The sequence below is a fragment of the Zosterops lateralis genome (assembly GCF_965231275.1).
Source record: "Zosterops lateralis genome assembly, contig: HAP1_HAP1_SCAFFOLD_451, whole genome shotgun sequence".
NCBI classification, from domain to species: Eukaryota; Metazoa; Chordata; class Aves; order Passeriformes; family Zosteropidae; genus Zosterops; species Zosterops lateralis.
Window position 1 is genome coordinate 1 of NW_028154250.1, and position 9850 is coordinate 9850.

The window sequence follows — 9850 nt, forward strand, 5'->3', positions numbered from 1 at the left end:
TGCTGCTGCTGCTGCTGCTGCGGCCGCGCTGTGCCCGGGCTGGGGCTGCTTTGGGGCTGGCGGCCCCTCCCGGCGCTGGCCATGGGGCGAGGGGCGGCAGCCGGGGCCGTACTGGGGGCACTGGTGGTGCTGGGAGCGGCCCCGGCTGCGGGCGCGGAGCTCTCGGGTGAGCGGGGGGCGGGGGCGGTGGGGCAGGGGGGGAGAAGGGGGAAAAGGGGGCAAAGGGGGGAGGCCGGAATGGAAGCGGGGGAGGAGGAGGAGGGGAGCCCCGAAAGGAAGAGCGGCGGGGGCTGAGGGTCGGGGGAAGGTGAGGGAGGGGTGGGAGAGGGTGGGAAAGTGGGGGGGAAAGGGGAGGGTGAGACCTCAAAACGGAGCGGGGGAGGCGATGGGAATTAGAGAATTATTTTCAAAAGATTGGGAAGTGTGGAAAAGGGGGGAATGGGACCACAAAAGTGAATTTGGGTGCGGCTGGAGGTGCGAGGGGAGCGGATGTGTAAAGGGGAAATGGGGGGAAGGGTAAAAGAAGGAAGCGGCCGTGGGGCACAGGGGGTGCGGGGTGGGGATCCGGGGTGGCCCCGGAGCTCTGGGGGTGCTGGGGGGGCACCCCCTGACCTGTGTCCTGCACACCCAGGGGTGTTCCAGCAGATGTATAAGTACGAGTGTCACTTCATTAACGGCACGGAGAAGGTGAGGTACGTGGCGAGGAGCATCTACAACCGGGAGCAGGACGTGGTGTTCGACAGCGACGTGGGGCACTTTGTGGGGCTCACTCCGGATGGAGAGAAACAGGCCCGGCACAGGAACAGCGACCCAGAAAAAATTGAGTATTTTCAGAGTGAAGTGGACAGGTACTGCCGGCACAACTACAAGACCGATGCCCCGTTCACTGTGGAGCGCAGGGGTGAGCGTGGGGCAGAGCGTGTCCCCTCGGGCCCTGCCCTGGCAGTGACCCTGGAGCCCCTCAAACCCTCCCTGGGAATCACCCCAGAGCCCTCAGCCCTCCTTGGGCCCATCCCCGGGGCCTCCTGTCCCTCACCGGGACCCCCGAGATTATCCCAGTCCATCTCAGTCCGTCCAGGTCCATGCCCAGACTCCTCCAGTCCATTCCCAATCCATCCTACCTTATCCCAGTTCCTCCCAGTCCATTCCCAGTCCGTTCCCAGTCACTCCCAGTCAATCCCAGTCAATCTGAGTCTTTCCCAGTCCATCCCAGTCACTCCCAGTCAATTCCCAGCCCCTCCCAAGCCCACAGCGCCCCTCCCCTCTCTCTCCCAGTGGCCCCCAGCTGATCCCAGCGTGTCCCCGCTCTCTCCCAGTGCCCCCCAGCGTTTCCATCTCGCTGCTGCCCTCCAGCTCGCAGGCCGGCAGTGCCAGAGGCCTGCTGTGCTCCGTGATGGATTTCTACCCCGCCCACATCCAGGTGAGGTGGTTCGAGGGCCAGCAGGAGCTGTCGGGCCAGGTGGTGGCCACCGACGTGGTCCCCAACGGGGACTGGAGCCACCAGCTGCTGGTGCTGCTGGAAAGGCCGCCCCGGCGCGGGCTGAGCTACACGTGCCAGGTGGAGCGCGTCAGCCTGGAGCAGCCCCTGAGGCGGCACTGGGGTACGGGGGAGCCACTGGCCGGGCTGGCAGAGGCACCGGCGTGTGCTGGGAGCGAGTGGGAGGGAACTGGAGAGATGCTGGTTGAACCTGGGAGAGGGGCTGGGGGCTGTGGAAGGGCTGAGCAGGAGTCGGGAGGATGCTGGGGAGGGGGGTGTGGGGTCCCGGGGGTGCTGGTGGGCGCCGGGAGGGAGTTTGGGGGCGGCGGGTGGAAGTGGGAGGGATTGGAGTGAGGCTGGAGGGGCTGGGAGGAGCTGGGGGAGGGGCAAGCGGGGCTGGGGCTGAGGTCGGTTGTGCTGGGAAGAGACTGGGAGGGGTGTGGGGGAGCGGTGGAGGGGCTGGGAAGGGACTGGGAGAGGGTTTGGGGGGGTTTGGTGGGGTGGTGGGGGGCGAGCGGTTTGGGGCTGTGGGCTGGTGAGAGGGGCCAGGAGGGGCTTTGGTGGGCGGTGGGGAGGGCGGGCAGGGATCGGGAGGAGGTTTTGGGGGCCGGTGGGTGGTGTGGGGGAGAGTGGGAGGGAGCCTGGAGGGGCTCGGGGTGTGGGTGAGAGGTTTTGGGGGGTCCTGACCCCTCTGGACCCCCCAGAGATGCCGCCGGACGCCGCCCGCAGCAAGATGCTGACGGGGATCGGGGGCTTGGTGTTGGGCTCGGTGTTCCTGGCGCTGGGGCTGGGCCTCTGCCTGTGCAAGAAGGTCAGGGGGGTCCCGGGGGTCGTGTCCCCCCTCCTCCAGAGCGTGTGTGCCCCCCCGGGGCCCCCCAGCCCGGTGCCACCCCCTTTTCTCTGCCCACAGAGCTCCTGAGCCGCCGGCGGCCGCAGCCCCTCCCCGTGGCCTCGGGCCCGGCCGGGACCCCCCGCTCCGTCCCCGAGATGATTTTGGGGGCCTCGTGTGTCCCCCCTGCCCGTGCCCAGAGCTGTCCCTGTGTCCCCGCCCGGCTGCTCCCAGTGTTCCCAATAAAGCTTCCCAGTTGTGCCCGGTGGGGTTTGTGGGGGGCTCTGGGGAGGGACTTGGGGGGGGCTGGGATTGGGGGGGCAGAGGCGGCCCCGGGCTGGATCGGGAATGGGGACCCCCGTGTGTCCCCCCGTGTCACCCCAAGGCTCTGGGGGGGCCTCGGGAGGCTCCTGAACCCCAAGGCGGCTCCCAGGGAACCCCAAAAGGCGCAGGGACCCCCCGAAGGCTCTGGGGGGGGAATTTGGGGAGGGGGCGCGGGGGAGGCGCCCAGGCCGGGCCCAGAGCCCAGCGCTGCCCCAGCCCGACCTGCCCCGGCTCCATCGCGGCTCCTCCCGCGGGAAAAGGGGCACAAAGGGGGGCGCTGGGCCCGGGGGGAGCGGGAGAAGGGATGGAGGAGGAGGAGGAGGAGGAGGAGGAGGAGGAGGAAGGAGCGGGAGAGGCGCTGGAGAGAAGAGGAGGCCGAGGCAGGATTAGAAGGGAGAAGGAACGAGACCCCTCCCAATGCAATTTGGGTGTCCCAGACCCCTCACCCACTCTTTGGCCGTTCTTTCCTGGGGTGACTTTATGATGGTCAGTTCTATCCCCGTTTGTCCCTTTAGCCCAGGAATATTTTTTTCAATTTTCAATCCACATCTGACAGTGACGGGAGGGAGAAGGAGAAGTGTTGGAACGTCTCAGGCGTTTGTTCTCAAATCACAGACATGAGGACTTCAGTTTCCCTTCTCCTGGACTGTGTTGTCTGTGGCACGGACGGGGCTGTGAGCTCTCCTTTGCTTTTAGTTTGGGTTTTCTTTAGTTATCTGAGGGCAGAGGTTTATTGGGGCTGTTCAGGTATTGTTTGGCCCGGGAACACCAGGACACACCCACAAGAAGGACTCTCTGTCTCTCTCTGATCCACACAAGGTCTTTTCTGAATTTTCTGTCTCTTTAGAACAGCAGGACGTTGTTCCACTGTTTAATACTCATTTTTTTCACACAAAGTGAATATTTTGCTTGTTAAATAATCAGGGTTTTTCCACTTTTCTCCAAGGAAATCTTTTACCAAACCAGTTTGTGAAGAATTTCCTTTCTAGAAGTACCCCATTGAGAAGTTTCTTCCCAAATTTTGCCCTAAACCAGGACAAATACCATTTGTTTTGGTGCCCAATGTTTGGCTCGAGAAAGTGGACGAAACCTGAACTGATTGAATTTTGGGTGCCCTCGCCCTGTGCTGGGATAAAGCAGTCAGGACCCAGGTTGCTGCTTGTATTTATGGTGTCTCCCAGCGTGGAGACCTTCCTGTGTCTCTGGTCCTGGAGCTTCTTTCAGGTTTAAATTCCTTTCTGTTCCGTAGGTTAATTTTCTTATCAGGAAACAGCTCCAGGATTGTCCCTAACACGGAACTTTTACAGTAGAGGGGCCTGGATTAGAACAGCCCAAACCAGGACTTGGTCCCTGCCCGTGTTTTCCCTCCTCTCTCCCATCCTTTCCCCATTTCCCCCCAATCCCCACCCTCTGCCCCAGGTTGGGTTTGGGGGTCCCAGGCCCCTCCTGCCCAGTCTGGGGGTCCCATCCCCCCTTTCCCTCCATTCTGGCCCCTCCCAGCAGCTTTTTCCTGGGAGGAATCCCCGAGTTTGGGGATTTTGGGGTGCAGGTCTGGAGGGGGACAGCTCTGGGTGGCTTTGCCCTCCCTGTTGTGGCCTTGTCCCCACATGTCACTGGCCATGTTTTATGCTGTAGCGGTTTTACATTCAGTGAATTTGTTTGCAAAATTTATCATTGTGGTTTGAGTGTTTACCTTTTTTTTTCCCTGTGAAATGTGAACTGGAGAAGCAAAACAGGCCTAAACTTAAACAAATAGATTCAAAGAACACCAAAAAAGTGGAAAACTGATTAAAAAAAAAAAAAAAAAAAAAAGAAACTTACAAACACTTCTCCTTCTGCGAACTGTTTGCTTTTTTACAAACAACATTGAGAGACACAAGCTGTAATTTTCAGTCAGTTTTATTATTTAAAGATAATCTTTTATCATTTTGTGAGAAGAGTCTCTGTAGAGTCTGAGGGAGAAATTCACTACAAGAAAAAATAGTCTGGTGGCTCTTTATGTCACAAATCTGCCACCACTTGGAATTTTTGCAGATTTCTGCAGTTCCACTCACTTGCAGCCATTCCCTGTGGCTGCTCACGGGTCTCCCATGATATTTGGGGTACTATTTAAGAATGCTTCTTCTAGTGTAAAACAAGGATTCTCTGCTTTTATCTCTAAAATCGTCTCTGTCTCAAAAGAAACAGAGACTTTTTTTTACCCCAGGAGCCAAGGCCTCAAATAACTTTTTTTCCTAAAATTATTTTTGTCTCAAAGGCTGAGATCTTATTTTACCCTAGGAGAGGGAGCTTACTCTAAAATTCTCAATTAAATATCAAATATATTTGTCTAAAACTTTTGACTAGAATTAGCATTCCCCCAAACAGCATGAATAAGTTACAGAAAATAATTAATTCTCTATAATTTACTAGAGAAGTCTAGGTAATAAGGCAACTCCTCACTCTCTTCTTCAAATACTTTTCTCCAGTTCTTTTCCACACTCTCCACATTTAAACTGCGCCGTGTCAATTCTTTCTCTCAGAGAAGGGTCGGTGCTGTGAGGAAAGGGTTAAATCTGCTCAGAGTTTCTCTCTCTCTCTGGCTGCAGTTTATGGTGTTGGATTTGCTGGTGATGAGGGGGAAAAGAACTCACACTGAGAGATCAGAGCACCGGGGGCAGTCTGGAATTAACAACAGGCAGGACCATAAATGCTTTTTTAAAATTATTTTTGCCCACCCCTCAGTCTGCCCCTCGGGCCAAAAGGAAAAGGAAAACTCGGACAAAGTCTCATCTTTGCGTGGATATTACCAAAAGTCTCATTCGGGTTTCTCAGTGGTCAAACCATGTGCCAATAGCTCAGAATTGGCTTCTGGTAATTCCCTTTCCTTTCCAAAACAATCCTGAAGTCCCGACAGGGCAATAATCCATATTCCTCTTTAATTAAAAATCAAATTGTGTTAACACATAACACACGTGTGACAGGCCATGTCCCCACGTGTCACTGGCCATGTCCCCGATGTCACTGGCCATGTCCGGAGGAGGAGGAGGAGGAAGAGCAGAGCAGGAAGGGTTGGCTGGACGGGCACAGCCCAACAGGATGAGGTTTAACAAGTCCAAGTGCCCAGTCCTGCCCTTTGGCCACATTAACCCCTGCAGCGCCACGGGCTGGGCACGATGTGGCTGGACAGTGGCCGGGCACAAAGGGACCTGGGGACACTGGGGACAGCAGCTGGACACGAGCCAGCAGTGTGCCCTGGAGGCCGAGAAGGCCAAGGGCTGCTGGCCTGGATCAGGAGTGGTGTGGCCAGCAGGAGCAGGGAGCTCATTCTGCCCCTGGGCTCGGCACTGCTTGGAGCCCTGGAGAATGAGAATTTCAGACTTTCTGTGCTGACAGGCACTGACCCCCCAGGAAAACTCTGCATTTGACCTGAGGCCGTGGAAAAGGCTTCCCGAATTATGAGATGGCACTGGGATTGTGGGTGTGCAGTTTGAATGGAGGTGTGTGGTCTCACACAATGGAAAAATTAGAGTTTAGGCTTTTAGAATATACCAATATATATTTTAAAAGATGGAGATTTTAGGGTGTAGGCTCAGTCTTTGTTTTGACCTTCTTCTTCCTTCATATTCATGGGTTTGGGTGGTATCTTTTAATTATGTAGAAAAATCAGTATTGTAGATCACAGGTTGTTGGTTATTGGGTAAAAGTCAAATAAAATTTGGTGTCATTTAATGGTTGGAGAATTTGTTCTTAAAAGACCTTGCAAAGAGTTAGAGATGGAGCCATTTTTCACTTTGTTATCCAGAACTCACAGCTTGAGACACTGTAACAAAGATAAGAATTAATGAACATCTGAGTCCGAACACAAAACAACCTCTCTCGTTCAATTAAACCCCGGCTCTAACAAGGAAAAGAAGATAAAAACCCCACAGGCACTGGTGAGGCTGCACCTGGAGTGCTGTGCCCAGTTCTGGGTGTGTCAGTTTGGGAAATCCAGAATTCGGCCACTCCCAACCCCCAAAATCTCGGAAAACGGGGAAAACCCCGGGATAAAAAAAACCAACACAGGACAGCAACCTTCTGAAAAATACCCTTAAAATGCCCCAGAAAAGGGCTGGACCCCCTTAACCCCCTCCATCCCCCATTCCCAGAGACCCCGGGAACCCCAAATCCCAACCCCGCGGCTCCAGGACCCCCCAAACCCCACCTTGGACCCCCCAAATTCCGGGCAGGGTCAGGGCCAGCAGCAGCAGCAGCAGCCAGGGGAGGCTCCGCGCTCCATCCATGGCTCCTCGGGATCCCGGGAAATTGGGAAGGGCCGGTGCCGGTGCCAGAAAAGCGGCGGGAACTGGGGGGAGCGGGAGTGGGGGAGCAGCGCCCCAAAAAGCGCTCAGCCAATGGGAGCGCGGCGTCGCTGCGGGTCGGGACTTGACAGCAAGAGCCCGAAAAAAACAGAGCCTGGAGAAATTCCAGCCAATCAGAGTTCTTATTGCTGGTGACTCATCAGTTGCTGGGTAGAACTTCTGAAAAAAGCGCCCAAAACTGAACCGGCCAATCTGAGCGCGCAATAAACACGTTGAGCCAATCGGAACGTGCCCAAAAAACCTCCAGCCAATGAAACGGCGTCCGAGAACCACGCCCGACCAATCAGAGAGCGCGTGGCTAATGACCCCGCGCTGCTCCGCGCTGTTGCCCCAGTTCCGAGCGGCTGTTTGGGGCTGGCGGCCCCTCCCGGCGCTGGCCATGGGGCGAGGGGCGGCAGCCGGGGCCGTACTGGGGGCACTGGTGGTGCTGGGAGCGGCCCCGGCTGCGGGCGCGGAGCTCTCGGGTGAGCGGGGGGCGGTGGGGCAGGGGGAGAGAAGGGGGCAAAGGGGAAGTTGAGACCCCAAAACTGAGCGGGAGGGGGCTCGGAATGCGGGAAATAGTGTTTTAAAAATTTGGAAACGTGCAAAAGCGGGGAATGGGACCCCAAAGTTGATATGGGTGGTGGCTGGAGGGGATGTGAAAGGGGAAATGGGGGAAGGGTGTTACAGAGGAAGCGGCAGCGCGGGCGTGGGGCACAGGGGGTGCGGAGTGGGGATCCGGGGTGGCCCCGGGTGTGCTGGGGGGGCACCCCCTGACCTGTGTCCTGCACACGAAGAGGTGATCCAACTGATGGCAAAGTTTGAGTGTTACTTCATTAACGGCACGGAGAAGGTGAGGCTCGTGCAGAGGTACATCTACAACCGGGAGCAGGACGTGATGTACGACAGTGACGTGGGGCACTACGTGGGGTACACGGCCTTAGGGGAGAAGGTGGCCCAGTACTGGAACAGCAACCCAATTATCATGGAGAGAAAGCGAGCTGCGGTGGACTTGCTCTGCCGGCACAACTACCAGTTCTTCCCCCGGTTTGTCATGGAGCGCAGGGGTGAGCGTGGGGCAGAGCGTGTCCCCCTCGGGCCCTGCCCTGGCAATGACCCTGGGGCCCCTCAAACCCTCCCTGGGAATCACCCCAGAGCCCTCAGCCCTCCATTGGACCATCCCCTGGTCCTTCTGTCCTTCCCAGTGACTCTCATGACTCTCCCAGTGCCCTCCCAGCGTTTCCATCTCGCTGCTGCCCTCCAGCTCGCAGGGCGGCAGTGCCAGAGGCCTGCTGTGCTCCGTGATGGATTTCTACCCCGGCCACATCCAGCTGAGGTGGTTCGAGGGCCAGCAGGAGCTGTCGGGCCAGGTGGTGGCCACCGACGTGGTCCCCAACGGGGACTGGAGCCACCAGCTGCTGGTGCTGCTGGAAACGCCGCCCCGGCGCGGGCTCAGCTACACGTGCCAGGTGGAGCACGTCAGCCTGGAGCAGCCCCTGAGGCGCCACTGGGGTACGGGGGAGCCACTGGCCGGGCTGGCAGAGGCACCGGCGTGTGCTGGGAGCGAGTGGGAGGGAACTGGAGAGATGCTGGTTGAACCTGGGAGAGGGGCTGGGGGCTGTGGAAGGGCTGAGCAGGAGTCGGGAGGATGCTGGGGAGGGGGGTGTGGGGTCCCAGGGGTGCTGGTGGGCGCCGGGAGGGAGTTTGGGGGCGGCGGGTGGAAGTGGGAGGGATTGGAGTGAGGCCGGAGGGGCTGGGAGGAGCTGGGGGAGGGGCAAGCGGGGCTGGGGCTCAGGTCGGTTGCGCTGGGAAGAGACTGGGAGGGGTGTGGGGGAGCGGTGGAGGGGCTGGGAAGGGACTGGGAGAAGGTTTGGGGGGGTTTGGTGGGGTGGTGGGGGGCGAGCGGTTTGGGGCTGTGGGCTGGTGAGAGGGGCCAGGAGGGGCTTTGGTGGGCGGTGGGGAGGGCGGGGGGCAGGGATCGGGAGGAGGTTTCGAAAGCTCCTGGGTGTGCTGGGGGAGAGTGAGAGGGAGTTTGGAGGGGCTCGGGGTGCGCGTGAGAGGTTTTTGGGGGGTGCTGACCCCTCTGGACCCCCCAGAGAAGCCGCCGGACGCTGCCCGCAGCAAGATGCTGACGGGGATCGGGGGCTTCGTGTTGGGCTTGGTGTTCCTGGCGCTGGGGCTGGGCCTCTGCCTGTGCAAGAAGGTGAGGGGGTCCCGGGGGTCGTGTCCCCCCTCCCCCAGAGCGTGTGTGCCCCCCCCGGGGCCCCCCAGCCCGGTGTCACCCCCTTTTCTCTGCCCACAGAGCTCCTGAGCCGCCGGCGGCCGCAGCCCCTCCCCGTGGCCTTGGGCCCTGCCGGGACCCCCCGCTCCGTCCCCGAGATGATTTTGGGGGCCTCGTGTGTCCCCCCTGCCCGTGCCCAGAGCTGTCCCTGTGTCCCCCGCCCGGCTGCTCCCAGTGTTCCCAATAAAGCTTTGAAGTTTGCCCTGGTCTCGGGGAGCAGCTGCCCCAGAACCTCCCCCAGGGTCTCCCAGCACAGCCAGAGCCGCTGGGCCTGGGGTCCCCAAAGCCCTCAGCAAGCCCCATGTCCTTCCCAGGAACCCTCAACTCCCTCAAACCCAGCATCCCCCACAGCCCCTGCAAGTTCCCCCCATGGCACCGGCCATGGCCATGTCCCCCACATGTCACTGGCCGTGTCCCACCCTGTCCTCACCCGTGGCTGTCTCCCCACAATGTTTCCATCCCTGTCATTGTCCCCCACGTCCTCATCTGTACCCGTGTTCCCCCCGTGTCCCCATGAATGACCACGTACCCCCCAAATATCCATGTGTCCCCATGTCACTCTCCATGTCCATGTCCCCTGTCATCCCAACCATGTCTTAGTTCCATGTCTTTATTTT

General features: G+C 58.9%; 1 protein-coding gene across 1 annotated transcript; it reads left to right on the forward strand.

Moving 5' to 3' along the window:
• Positions 1–62: 62 nt before the first annotated feature.
• LOC310923848 (uncharacterized protein) lies at positions 63–9155 on the forward strand (the record flags this gene model as incomplete). The annotated part of the gene is made up of 6 exons (XM_083885772.1): positions 63–166; positions 632–901; positions 1317–1601; positions 7750–7999; positions 8217–8464; positions 9049–9155. Coding segments are annotated over exons 1-6 (1245 nt in total), but the record flags the coding sequence as incomplete, so codon positions are not given.
• Between the last annotated feature and the right edge of the window lie 695 nt (positions 9156–9850).